Consider the following 14503-nt stretch of genomic DNA (forward strand, 5'->3'; position numbering starts at 1 on the left):
AGAAAAGAAACAACCATCACTGGGACACTTCCACCGGTCCAAACCAAGGATCGCCTGAGCAGGAATCAGGAAAGCAAACGCACTAGCCTGAAACAGGGGTAGTCTACACACACACACACACACACACACACACACACACACACACACACACACACACACACACACACACAGTGTAGGGTTAAATCGAATATCCCATACTATTAAACTTCCCTGATTCCCACAGACTCACCTGATTCCTACGGTAGTCTGGATCAATGTTGTGATTCCAACCGTGGTAAAAATAGTTCCAATTAATTGACTAATCATGCTCTGGTCTCTGCCAACGCACATTGCCTCAGCCAGGAGAAAAGGAACCGCTACAGTTCCGCTGAAACATGTCAGGTAATGCTGAGGACAGAGTAAGCAGTTGACATCATGCTTTCACCTCATTGCCCTGTTACTGGTTTGCTCTTCTGTCGACCAGCCCAGACTAAACTCAAAAATCCTAGACTAAAATTACACTAAAATTAACTTCCCTGAGTCCTATCCCAGTCTAAGCTAAATCTATTACAGTCCCACTCTAAACCCCAAAATGCCAATCCTTAACCAACCAGGATTAGGAATAGTAACAAACAAAGTCAGCCAATTCCAGTCTTACCTGCAATCCGAGTAAAATACATAGGTACCAAGAAGGGGTGTCTTCAATGGTGTAGATCATGTCTGACTCTGTCCTTTGGATTCCTACAGACTCTTTAGGTTTGTTGACATTTTGATGTGGCATTTCAGTTGAGGTCATTTTGGGGCCCTGCTCCTCAAGATGATTCTGGCTCTGATTGGACAGAGTGATAAAAATCCAAAATGTTCATTAGTGACTGTAGTGACTGAAAGGGAGCTAACTACAGGTTTGTCTAATGATAACATAAGTTCTCAAGTATCCAAACTTTTAACCTAAAAGAAAACGTTACCGATTTTCAGTAGGCAAAGACAGCCTGCTGGACCGCAGCTGCTTTTTCCTCCCATATGCATACAACACTGATATTCAATGGCCGGAGGTCCCGCTCTAGAATATTTAGAAAACAGTAAGTACTTCAGCACAGTCTGATACACCTGTATGGAGGAGTACGAAGCTGCCTGCTCTCAGCTGTCGGTTACAGAATGGCTCTGCCTTTGGCTCTGCCAGATGCCAGCTCTCGGCTCTCTGCTGTAGGCAGCTTCATACTCTTTGATACAGCGTACCTTGTAGGCACTGTACTCTGGCCCATACAAGTAAACACAAAAATCAGACTGTGCTGTAGAACTGGCTGTCTTCTAAATAATCTACAGCAGGACATTCACCAATTGAATATTAGTACTGTACGTGTATGCGTGGAAAAACAATTGCGGACAGAGCAGTTTTGCTCCAGCAGGCCGCCCTCCTCTTAGTCTGACCATGCTGGGGCAGGTAAAGAGAAAAAGTATTTAGTGTGCATGATCAAACTGGAAACAAGGTACGTCGGCTAAGTGTGGCACATATGATACAGCACTAAGACAGAGGGCTCCTGAAAAGATGATGCCTGAAAAGACGATGCCAAAATCCAAACTAAATCTGCAGCAATGTAATAAGTACTCAACAGCTATAAATAAATGATTCAGCTCATGTGGTTTTTAAAAGAAAATTAATCTTAGTCTAATATTGCTTAGTCTGGCAATATTATGTTATTTAAAAACATTTAACATTTGGTTTTTAATCCAAATAAGACACAAAAGACAGGACTCGGAGGTTTAACATTTCATATTTTATTGACAGAAGATCGTAGCAATTAACAGCATACTTATTCAGTCCTCGTTCTCCCTTCTCCCTTAGCTACTGCTGTGAATGGAACACACGCAACAATCAAGACGCTGATTATGTCTTGTAAAACTATACAGACTGTTTAGAATGTGTACAGCTGACAAAAGATTGTGTCATGATCTGGGTTTTTGTTCTAGTTGTTTCCGGTTGTCACGCCATGTCCTGTTTTATTTTGTTAAACTTCCTGGTCTCTGTCAGCTGTCACTTACCTGTTCCCAGTATCCACACCTGTCAGTAATTACGTAATCACCACCACCTGTTCCCATAGTCCTTTGCCAGATTGTCGAGTTTCATGAAGTCCTTGAGTTTCCCGAGTTCCCTGAGTTTCCTCGTTCCAGTGTTTCGTGTCCGTGTTCCTTGTTTATTGTTCCCGTTTGTTTTGACCGTCGTTTCCTGCCTGAACCTGGACTAACTAACTGACCGTGAGTTTTGCCTTATCCCTGCCTGTACTTTTGCCGTGACCACCTGTGTAACGAACTCTGCTTGTATACCGGACTCGAGATTGCCTGCTCCCTTGTTACTACTTCACTGAACCTTTTCGTGTATGACCTGGACCGCCTGACCCTGCCTTGTCGAATAAACCCGTGTCTAATCATCATCTCGCCTCCGTGCTGTGCATGTGGGTCCGCCGCCTGCTTCGAGTCTGACAGAACAATCTGGCCAGCTTGGACCCAGCCAGCACTCAGCCTCCGGTCAGGTCAGTGACTGTTTTTTCTCGCTTCTTTTTTTTAACGGCGAGTATTACTCACCCGAGGGAGCATGGAGTTTACCTGCGCCGAGCTACCTAGCGATCTAAAAACTTAACTTGAACGCTGTTCAGTCTCCAGTCCAGCCGCAAGCTGTTCAGTCTCCAGTCCAGCCGCGAGCTGTTCAGTCTCCAGTTCAGCCGTGTTTTGCCCAGTCTCCAGTTCAGCCGTGTTTTGCCCAGTCTCCAGTTCAGCCGTGTTTTGCCCAGTCTCCCGCTCCCATTCCTGTCGGCCCTGTAGCGGTCGTTCCCGCTCCCGTTCCTGTCGGCCCTGTAGCGGTCGTTCCCGCTCCCGTTCCTGTCGGCCCTGTAGCGGTCGTTCCCGCTCTCGTTCCTGTCGGCCAAGTAGCGGTCGTTCCAGTTCCCGTTCCTGTCGGCCCTGTAGCGGTTGTTCCCGTTCCTGTCGGCCCGAGAGAGGTCGTTCCCGTTCCTGTCGGCCCGAAAGAGGGCGTTCCCGTTCCTGTCGGCCCGAGAGCGGTCGTTCCAGTCCCTGTCACCCTCGGAGCCGCAGCGCCCGCCGGCCTCCAGGAGGAGGTCGCGCCAGCTGCAGTTCCTGCGCACCTCCAGGAGGAGGTCGCGCCAGCTGCAGTTCCTGCGCACCTCCAGGAGGAGGTCGCGCCAGCTGCAGTCCCTGCGCACCTCCAGGAGGGGGTCGCGCCAGCTGCAGGCCCTGCGCACCTCCAGGGGGAGGTCGCGCCAGCTGCAGTCCCTGCGCACCTCCAGGGGGAGGTCGCGCCAGCTGCAGTCCCTGCGCACCTCCAGGAGGAGGTCGCGCCAGCTGCAGTCCCTGCGCACCTCCAGGAGGAGGTCGCGCCAGCTGCAGTCCCTGCGCACCCCCAGGAGGAGGTCGCGCCAGCTGCAGTCCCTAACGACCCCCAGGAGGAGGTCGCGCCAGCTGCGGGTCCCGCCGACCTCCAGGAGGAGGTCGCGCCAGCTGGAGTTGCTGCCGCGGTTCTCGTCGCTGTGGTCCAAGGAGGACGCCGCTGGTTCCTGTTTCTCGTCACGGAGGTCCAAGGAGGACGTCTCTGGTTCCTGTGTCTCGTCGCGGAGGTCCAAGGAGGACGTCTCTGGTTCCTGCCTCGCCCTTGTCTCGGCTGCCGGACTGGTGGCCTCGCCCGCGGCGAGACCGGTCCAAACCAAGGATCGCCTGAGCAGGAATCAGGAAAGCAAACGCACTAGCGTCCCTGCCTTGTCGAATAAACCCGTGTCTAATCATCATCTCGCCTCCGTGCTGTGCATGTGGGTCCGCCGCCTGCTTCGAGTCTGACAGAACAATCTGGCCAGCTTGGACCCAGCCAGCACTCAGCCTCCGGTCAGGTCAGTGACTGTTTTTTCTCGCTTTTTTTTTTTTACGGCGAGTATTATTCACCCGAGGGAGCATGGAGTTTACCTGCGCCGAGCTACCTAGCGATCTAAAAACTTAACTTGAACGCTGTTCAGTCTCCAGTCCAGCCGCAAGCTGTTCAGTCTCCAGTCCAGCCGCGAGCTGTTCAGTCTCCAGTCCAGCCGCGAGCTGTTTAGTCTCCAGTCCAGCCGCGAGCTGTTCAGTCTCCAGTTCAGCCGTGTTTTGCCCAGTCTCCAGTTCAGCCGTGTTTTGCCCAGTCTCCAGTTCAGCTGTGTTTTGCCCAGTCTCCAGTTCAGCCGTGCTCCGCTCAGGCCCCAGTCGCAGTTCAGTCTCGCCATGCTCATGTTCTAGTGCAGCCCTGTCACGCTCAGGTTCCAGCCCCAGCCCAGCCGAGCCCAGTTCGGGCTCTAGACCCGCTCCAGTCGAGCCCGGTCCGGGCTCTAGCCCCGCTCCAGTCGAGCCCCGTCCAGATCCCAGTCCAGTCGAGCCCATTCCAGTCGAGCCCAGTCCAGTCGAGCCCAGTCCAGGTCCCAGTCCAGTCGAGCCCAGTCCAGTCGAGCCCCGTCCAGATCCCAGTCCAGTCGAGCCCCGTCCAGATCCCAGTCCAGTTGAGCCCAGTCCAGTCGAGCCCAGTCCAGTCGAGCCCAGTCCAGTCGAGTCCAGTCCAGTCGAGTCCAGCCCAGTCGAGCCCAGTCCAGGTTTCAGCCCAGTCGAGCCCAGTCCAGGTTTCAGCCCTGTTGAGTCACGTCCAGGTCCCTGTCCAGTCCGGTCACGTCCCAGTCCAGTCCGGGCACGTCCCAGTCCAGTCCGGTCGTGTTCAGGTCCAGTCGAGTCACGTTCCTGTCCCAGTCCAGTCCAATCACGCTCAGGCCTTGTCCCAGCCAGAGGGCACCGTCCGTCTGTCGAGTGTTAGCCCCACCCAATCAGGCCCGACGTCTACTCCGTCGAGCCCGGCAGCTGTAAGCAGTCATGCCGGCTCCGGAGGGGACGCCGTCCCAGTTCCTGTTCCTGTCGGCCATGTTGAGGCCGTTCCTGTTCCTGTCGGCCATGTTGAGGCCGTTCCTGTTCCTGTCGGCCATGTTGAGGTCGTTCCTGTCCCTGTCGGCCATGTTGAGGCCGTTCCTGTCGGCCATGTTGCGGCCGTTCCAGTCCCCATTCCTGTTCCTGCCGGCCATGTTGAGGTCGTTCCTGTCGGCCATGTAGAGGTCGTTCCAGCTCCCGTTCCCGTCGGCCAAGTAGAGGCCGTTCCAGCTCCCGTTTCCGTCGGCCCTGTAGCGGTCGTTCCCGCCCCCGTTCCTGTCGGCCCTGTAGCGGTCGTTCCCGCTCCCGTTCCTGTCGGCCCTGTAGCGGTCGTTCCCGCTCCCGTTCCTGTCGGCCCTGTAGCGGTCGTTCCCGCTCCCGTTCCTGACGGCCCTGTAGCGGTCGTTCCCGCTCCCGTTCCTGTCGGCCAAGTAGCGGTCGTTCCAGTTCCCGTTCCTGTCGGCCCTGTAGCGGTTGTTCCCGTTCCTGTCGGCCCGAGAGAGGTCGTTCCCGTTCCTGTCGGCCCGAAAGAGGTCGTTCACGTTCCTGTCGGCCCGAGAGAGGTCGTTCCAGTCCCTGTCACCCTCGGAGCCGCAGCGCCCGCCGGCCTCCAGGAGGAGGTCGCGCCAGCTGCAGTTCCTGCGCACCTCCAGGAGGAGGTCGCGCCAGCTGCAGTTCCTGCGCACCTCCAGGAGGAGGTCGCGCCAGCTGCAGTCCCTGCGCACCTCCAGGAGGGGGTCGCGCCAGCTGCAGGCCCTGCGCACCTCCAGGGGGAGGTCGCGCCAGCTGCAGTCCCTGCGCACCTCCAGGAGGAGGTCGCGCCAGCTGCAGTCCCTGCGCACCTCCAGGAGGAGGTCGCGCCAGCTGCAGTCCCTGCGCACCCCCAGGAGGAGGTCGCGCCAGCTGCAGTCCCTAACGACCCCCAGGAGGAGGTCGCGCCAGCTGCGGGTCCCGCCGACCTCCAGGAGGAGGTCGCGCCAGCTGGAGTTGCTGCCGCGGTTCTCGTCGCTGTGGTCCAAGGAGGACGCCGCTGGTTCCTGTTTCTCGTCGCGGTGGTCCAAGGAGGACGTCTCTGGTTCCTGTGTCTCGTCGCGGAGGTCCAAGGAGGACGTCTCTGGTTCCTGCCTCGCCCTTGTCTCGGCTGCCGGACTGGTGGCCTCGCCCGCGGCGCATCCGGCTGTGTGGATGGCGCTGCCTCCTGCGGCGACGTCCGCCTCGACTCCTCAGCCCCTCGGATCAGCGTCCGCCTGGAGGACGTCGCCATTCGGGGTGGTCCCCGGGGACGTCGGCCCAGCTCAAGGGCACTAAGAGGGCCACCCGGGCTCAGCGGCGGCTGAGCAGGATCTCGCCGCGACTTCACCCTCCGTGAAGGAATCCCTGGACTTCGTGTCTTCCCCGTTCGGGGACTTTGGTTTGGTCATGTGGACTCTTGTTTTGGCCCTCCTCCGGTCCTCCCTCCACCCACCCTGCTCGTTTGCCGTGAGGGGTAGGGATTCGGTCCCTCCTCCTGGGACCACCCTCCGCCCGCCCTGGTTTGGGGCCCTGTTCCCAGTATCCACACCTGTCAGTAATTACGTAATCACTCTGTGTATTTAGCCACCACCTGTTCCCATAGTCCTTTGCCAGATTGTCGAGTTTCATGAAGTCCTTGAGTTTCCCGAGTTCCCTGAGTTTCCTCGTTCCAGTGTTTCGTGTCCGTGTTCCTCGTTTATTGTTCCCGTTTGTTTTGACCGTCGTTTCCTGCCTGAACCTGGACTAACTAACTGACCGTGAGTTTTGCCTTATCCCTGCCTGTACTTTTGCCGTGACCACCTGTGTAACGAACCCTGCTTGTATACCGGACCCGAGATTGCCTGCTCCCTTGTTACTACTACACTGAACCTTTTCGTGTATGACCTGGACCGCCTGACCCTGCCTTGTCGAATAAACCCGTGTCTAATCATCATCTCGCCTCCGTGCTGTGCATGTGGGTCCGCCGCCTGCTTCAAGTCTGACAGATTGTCAAGGCATCGACAAGGTCACCTATCCCGCTTTTCCCCGCTTCGAACAGCTGCTACGAACTGCAGTTTCTTCCCTTAGCCATGATTATTATGGAAGAAGCGCAAATCATCACCAGTTCGAATTGTACAATTAATGCTGTGTTTACTAATGTGCTAGAAATAAATTAGACTAGAAAGCTAAGATAAATACACAAGTTTTAAGACCAGATTTAAAAGCGTCCACAGTCTATGGATTTCTCAAGTGCTCCACAAGTGTCCCACAGCCTAGGTGCAGCTAAGCAAATTGCCTGATGGAGCTATGTCTTCGGATATATAAGTACAGTATAAACTGGCCCAATTATTCTTGCAGAGTGAAAGTATGTAGAACAAACTATTGCTGCGTTAATGAATCATAGACATGCAGCTGATCAAGCCATTCGATGCTGCCCAATCTCCCATGGAGCTTTGCTGAAGTATTTCTCACCTGCTGATCAAGTAGTAACAACACAACAGCATGTCTAGTCGCCTCTACAGAATAGGGGGAAGGGATGTGAAGTTTGACTTTGCGACTGTAAGCAAACGTGACACAAACAAAAGCTTGGTTGAACTCAGATCTACGAAACGCACCGTATATCATTTGGTCTTGTGTTTCATTCAAGAGGCAGTCTGGAGCTCTCTGCTAAGACTGCTGCCCCCCCCCGACCCGCCCCTGGATAAGCTTTGATTAAAAATTAGCAGAGGTTTGTTTAAATAAAAAAAAGCTTTAAATCCAATTAAAGTCCAAAACTACAGTCGTAGCACTTAAAAATGTCAGCCTTTACCGCAATCACCTTTCATTTTCAGCGTGGTATCACCTTGTTTTTACCATGTTGGAGCGTGTGTTACGTCTTTTTGGCCTATAGGTGGCGATCAGCCCCCACAATGGCCCCTATGACGCAGTACTAAGACCATGTTATATGGGCCGACGTAGAGTAACATTACAATGTCTTGGTAGTGTAATGGTTAGTTATTGTTTAACAGTCTTGACTCGTCAATTTTATTGTCCCGGGTTCGAATCTCGGTGGAAGCAGAAGTTATAATTACTGAACAATCAGCGTTGTTATCTCATTTTTCTATTTTGGCCTACAAGATAATAACAAATGACTAATAGGACTGGCTGATTGTATTATTTAGCAGACAATTGTAGTATTTAGTATAGTAGTATTTCTAAGTTATGGCAGTTCAAAACCGAAATGCCAGCTGTACTGTTTGCTTAGACAGACCAAGGGCGCACTCCTATGTACAGCGTTCAATTTTATTATATTATTCCTGCGGGAGAATCAGATGTCGCAAATAAATCTGAGCGACTCTGGATTTTGCCGACTTTGAAAGCGCCGGTGAATAAATACGTTTTACGACAGTCTGTGGCGTTCTCGTGTGCTCTGGGAGAGCGTTCCACAGACTAGGTGCAGCTGAGCGAATTGTTCGATCTCTTTTGAGTTTTGTCTTCGGCTAAATAAGTGTAAAACAGTCCTTATTACTCATGCAGAATCAATTTATGCAGAACAAACAACTTGCTGCACTAATGAGTCCGAGATGTGCTGACTCCTGGCATTCTGGCATACCATAGAGAGAGTTTAATACAATTTATTTATTTTTCTTATATAATATCCTCTACAAGTTAGCAGTGGTAGTCTGCCAGGCTTGTGTGAAATACCATAAGAGCGTTTAAAAAAAGTGAAGTGAAAGGTTTTGACGTCCCACAGCCTACGTAGGCGCAGCTGAAGATGCTGCCAGATGTCCCATGGAGCTAAAGTATTTCACACATATTGGCCGAGTGGTGACAATATGTTAACATGTCTCTGTGCCAATACGGAGTAGTGGGAAGGGACGTGAAATTTGCTCAAGCGACTGAACCAACATCAGACGCCATGTTTACAACACAGAGCGAGTTCTAAATCCACTGTGTTGCCTGTGTAATAAAATTTTGTTTTTCTGCAGATATTACGATTAATGTCATTCCAGTAAAATGTTGGCGCTTCCAGGACATTGGCTATTTCTTACTGGTTTAACTGTTCTCACACACACCTCAAAAGTGGTCAAAGTGGTTTATGCTGCAGAGCAGAAGGAGTTATTTTCGTTTTCATCCAGTATGACCGTTAACATTTGGAAACATTCTGTGTGTCTCTTCTCTTAATTTGTGCAGTCAACAAAGACTGGGCAGCAGGGCAACACGGTCCCTGTACGTTCTAACAGTTTGATTTCCCCACCAGAGTAAAAGCTGGGAAAACGAGAAAACGGGAAACGGCTTCAAATCTAGGGGTCTAGTTTTGAAAACACTGTTTTCAGCTCGTTTATTCGTTTTTGACACGGTGCTGTGATTATGTTCCAATAGTTTGATTTCCCCCTCAGAATAAAAACTGGGAAAATGAGAAAACGACTTTTTCCTCAAGACGAGAAAACGGGGTATGGCTTCAAATCCAATTCCGGCTCTAGTTTTGAAAACACTGTTTCCAGCTCATTTATTTGTTTTAACACGGTGCTGTGATTAAATTTCGTTTTTTGCTTAAGAGAAACGAGAAAGCGGATGTTCTTTGTATTTTATCTTCTGGACAACTTAACCAGAAAACGGCTTGATTTCAGCTGATGTTGTCTGGAAAGGAAAATCTAATTATTTAAGTATTTAAATATATTTAAGTTGCCCTTGAGCACCAGCATCCTGCCGTCGTTGTACTGTGTTTCAAAATAAGAGTCTCACTTTCTTGTGTATTCAGACACATTAACAGGTCCTCCGGTTCTAAAACGTTCTAAAACGACTTGTTTTCTCGTTTTTCCAGCTTTTTTTCTGGAGGGGGAAATCAAACTGTTACAACGTACACAGAGAGTTTTCACATTTCTTTTTATAAAAGTGACAAACGACATTTAATCAAAGAATTGTTTTAAAAACGAATAAATGAGCTGAAAACAGTGTTTTCAGAACCAGACAAATAAATGGATTTAAAGACGTTTTTTAGTTTTGAGGAAAAAAACGAAAAACGAGACGACTCGTTTTTTTTTCCCAGCTTTTACTCTGGTGGGGAAATCCAACTTAGAACATACACGGACCCGACACTCCCGACAGTACTTAAACACGAGGACATACTATATAAAGACAGCAGCAACTTCAGCAATTGACAATTGACAACAAACACTAGCGCGCATTGACAATTTGATCCAAGCCATCTGCCTGTGAATAAGTGGCTCCTCAGCACCAAATCGTTGGAACGTCACATCACTGTCTGCTTGGGTTTACTCAACTTAAAATCTGCTATAACGAGAGAACGACCTATTTTTTCGTTCTCTGCTTTTTTTTTTCAAAACGAAAAATCAGCTTTAAATCCAACTCTGTGCCTGGTGTTGAAAAAACAACAACACTTCAATTCTGTTTGTCGCTCATATCAAGAGAAACAAAAATCCAGTTTGTTTTGTATTTTTTCTTCATGACCAACAAACCGGAAGACAAGTACAGATATACATATAAATTATATTTATAACACAGATTGATGAATAAATATAGATTCCTTTTTTATGTTATTATACTTATATTGTCGTATTGGATTGGCTGGAGGAGGGACTGTGTCTCTCGGCTGGCCTGGGAATTGTGTAAAGACATCAGCAGCTTCGACAATTGACAACAAACACTAGCACGCACAAGCGAGCAAAGACGCATAATATCCTCCACCCATTGAGATGTGGCGATGTCACCATACTGCAGTAAAAAGGGTGGTCGCTTTAAAGTGCTATGACTGTATTACTAATTTTTACTCGGTTTATTGGTTTGTAAGGCTGTGCTTTGATTAAAATCTGTTTGCCGCTCATACCAAGCGAAGCGAGAAAGCCGGTGAAGGTGGATGGATGGGCAGATGAGAAATCAAAATTTTGAAACGTACATGGGCCGATTAAGTGATCTTAGCCACTCATTCAGTTACAATGACACGCACAGTGAAAACAAGTCAGAACTGCAGTTTCAGGCAGACACAGAGTAAACACGTAGAACCAAACATGTTGCTGTAATGAGCTGCTGTAGATCTGCTGAGTTCTGGCGTCCTGTGAGAGTTACGATCGACAAACTACTGCAAAACAAATTCCTACAGTCGTAGCACTTCAAAGCGACCACCTTTTTTACCGCAGTACGTGCGCGTCGCCAGCGCGCCACGGGTGCGTCCCTGACTAATGATTTTTAATCCTGCAGCAAGCTGAAAAAAATCAGGGTGCTAGTCTCGTTTTAACCAACAGGTGGCGCAAAGATGTGAGGTCCGACTGTTCATTTCTATCTGTGTCTGCACATTAAGCACAAAAAACGATGTCATGGTATTGTATCATTAAATGTAGAGTAGTTTATTTTTAAATATTATAGATTATTATGCGTCTTTGCTCGCTAGTGCGCTAGTGTATGTTGCCAATTGCCGAAGCTGCTGATGTTTTTACAGTTTCCAGGCCAGCCGAGAGACACAGTCCCTCCTCCTGCCAATCCAATAGAATAATATGAGTATAATAACATAAAATAGGAATCTATATTTATTCATCAATCTGTGTTATACAAGTATTTTATATGTATATCTGTACTCGTCTTCTGGTTTGTTGATCATGAGGAAAAAATACAAAACAAACTTGTTTTTCGTTTCAGCTCGTAATATTAATTAACGGAATTCAAGTGTTGTTGTTTTATCGACACAACGCACGGAGTTGGATTTAAATCTGATTTTTCATTTTGAGAAAAAAGCAGAGAATGAGAAACTAATTCTATAATGACCTATAGTTTGCTCTGATTCTGAATGAAACGTAAGAGCCCGAAAGACAGATGATGTGTCCAGGTAGAGTTTAACCAGAAATGTATGCATGTGATAATGCAGGCAACGAGAGAATCGGAGAAGTGGCGTCACCGTCTGAAGCAGACAGTGATGTGACGTTCCAACGATGGTGCTGAGGAGCCACCTATTCATAAGCAGATGACTTGGATCAAGTTGGATTTTATTTAATATAAATAAATACATTGCATTAAATCTTTCTCTATGGTGCGCCAGAACGTCAGGACTCAGCAGATCAACAACGCATTAATGCAGCTTGTTTGTTTGTTTGTTTTACATGTGCTTATTACGCACGATAAATGTTAACGTTTTTTACTGAATGAAAACGAAAATAGCTTTTCTGTTTATATTTTTAATCCACATTTATTAAAACTGTACTGTTGTTTTTTCATAATTTTTTGTGACGTTACAGTGCAAACCGTATGGGATTTTTTTGTTGTAAATAAAAATAAACCTGGGGAATAAAAACGATTCTGATTCTGAAAGCGGCTGATCAACTTCGTAGGAACACATTTCATATGGTACCCAAACTAGATGGGTGTACTGTCATCTTTTCAGTAATTTTTAGCATTTGCATGTTGTTGTATATGAATAACAAAATTAACAAAATCTATGTTTGAAAAAACTGTGAAGAGTTCCGTGTTTACATGAAAGCGGGCAGAACAACGTCTGTGTATGACTCACTGCCGAAAGCGGCTGGTGAACCTCTTGGTAACATGGCTGTAGCTCTGCTAAATAATACAGGCAGCCAGCCCTATTAATCATTTGTTATTTTCTTGTATGCCAAAATATTAAAATGTTCAGTAATTACAACTTCTGCTTCCACCGGGATTCGAACCCGGGGTAAAAAATTGACACATCAAGGCTGTTAAACAATAAACAAACCATTACACCACGGAGGCATGAATATACAGCTCCACATGGGCCTATATAACAAAAGAATAGGACAGCGTCATAGAGGCCAGTGTGGGGGCCGATCGCTACCTATAGGCCGAATAGACGTAACACAGCTCCAACGCGCTAATAACCCGGTGATACCGCGCTGAAAATGCAAACAGATTGCCGTAAAGGCTGACACTTTTAAGTGCTACGACTGTATGATTATTAGGGTTATTTACGTAAAATCTACAACTACTGGAAAGCATTCATTAACAAGTTGTAGAAGTTTAAAACCTAATTAAGCAGCTGTAGTCGCACATGGACGGCGCTTTATGTCTTTACTTGGCCATGCGCATTCAAATTATATTAATTAAACCGCGACCCATAACCACAGAATTATGTGAAGCCAATATAGTGTATTAGCTGTTAGAGCGGTGGGCTGCTATTTATTGACACGAAAAAGCTGAGGAGAATGAAAACAAAAATGTTTTGCTGCTGTGGTGCAGGTCTGTCTTAAACTAGACAGAACGATTATAACTTTGCAGTGAACAGAAAAATAACTAAGACATCAATTATGTTCTGAAAAAACAATAGTCACTCAGCTTTATGGAGATGCCGGTTTAATTTAAAATACTTTTCAGTTGGCCATGATTTCTAAACAAAATCCTTTGTATTTCTTAATATCTAAATTTGCTCAGATACTGAACTTCATTAATTATCAGTTCTAATAATCACAATTAAAGAAATAAGCATTTGAAATATATATACATATATATATTTAAGTTTATAAGTTTTATATAAGTTTCACTTTTTGAATGGAATTTGTGAAATATATCATCTTTTTGATGATATTTAAACTTATGACCAGCACCTGTAAATCCTTTTAATCCAACTTGACATCTCTCCTGATTGTTCTTGTTACAGGCGCCCTGACATACACCCACTTGGGTCTCATGCTACACAGCCTATACACGCTGGCGCAATCACTTCTAACTTCACACGCCAGGGTGGCTACTAAGACCTAAGCTACATTCCTCACTGGGAAATGTTTAAACTCCCTCTGGTGGGCTCATCCTAGAGCTCTGGCCAGACTAGTAACAGGGGAGGAGGGCCGAAGTGCACAACCCAGGGACAAACTCACAAACTCAAAGACAAAAACACTTTAATTAATTATTACAAAAGAATATAGAAACTAAGAGCTCTGCTACACACACACACACACACACACACACACACACACACACACACACACACACACGGTGGACAAACTTAAATACTAACAGGAAAGGTGTAACCAATCGTAATTACCAGACAGGGGCAGGAAATCACATGACAAAGACACCAGACAAGACCGAACAAATGCACCTCAAGCAGGCAGGCCTGGGTTGCTCGTGGAAGGCCGAGCCAAAAGCTGTGATTGGGATTTACTGATGATCACAGGAACCTGACACAGCTTATTTGGTTTATCAACAAATAGGAAAACATTCCAATGTCAGGTGTGAACAGAGTTGTTTCCCCCTTTAATGCTACCAAAGGTACAGTTACTAATTACTGCCCAAGGAGGAGGATCACATCCAACCACATCTGATCACATTTGATTTCATTCGGTCTTTTTCAATCAGTGTCAGAAGCGTAAATTTAATGAATCAACGTGATTCAATGTTTTTTCAACAGGACAGATACTTTATGGAGACTTTGTAAACCTGGTCTCCTTACAGGGAGAGTTTAGATCAATCAAACAATTTACCTTACAATCGTTGTCCATGTCCCTGTAGCTGAGTGAGTCCTTCTTGATCAAGCATGAAAACCAGTGAGCTGTGGGGTTAAACGGAAAGAGAGAAGTGAAGGTTAATGATCTGTTGGTGTCTGTGGACTTTCACCTGACCACAGAACCTATTT

General features: G+C 47.5%; 1 protein-coding gene across 4 annotated transcripts in view; it reads right to left on the reverse strand.

Moving 5' to 3' along the window:
* The window catches only part of slc23a1 (solute carrier family 23 member 1), a 36081-nt gene extending 21578 nt beyond the window's left edge, over positions 1-14503 (reverse strand). For 3 of the 4 annotated variants that reach the window (XR_008696624.1, XM_029173390.3, XM_055514482.1), the window contains exons 1-4: positions 14352-14503; positions 638-808; positions 230-387; positions 15-103 (exon numbers count right to left, since the gene is read on the reverse strand). Coding sequence is in view for 3 of the 4 variants with exons in the window: in XM_029173390.3 (XP_029029223.1) it covers positions 15-103; positions 230-387; positions 638-808; positions 14352-14369 (436 nt within the window). In the remaining variant the exon portion in view is untranslated. Of the gene's footprint in view, positions 1-14; positions 104-229; positions 388-637; positions 809-14351 lie in introns of those variants that run through there. The other variant, XM_055514481.1, reaches the window with a different exon arrangement.

This window comes from Betta splendens, chromosome 14, assembly GCF_900634795.4.
Source record: "Betta splendens chromosome 14, fBetSpl5.4, whole genome shotgun sequence".
NCBI classification, from domain to species: Eukaryota; Metazoa; Chordata; class Actinopteri; order Anabantiformes; family Osphronemidae; genus Betta; species Betta splendens.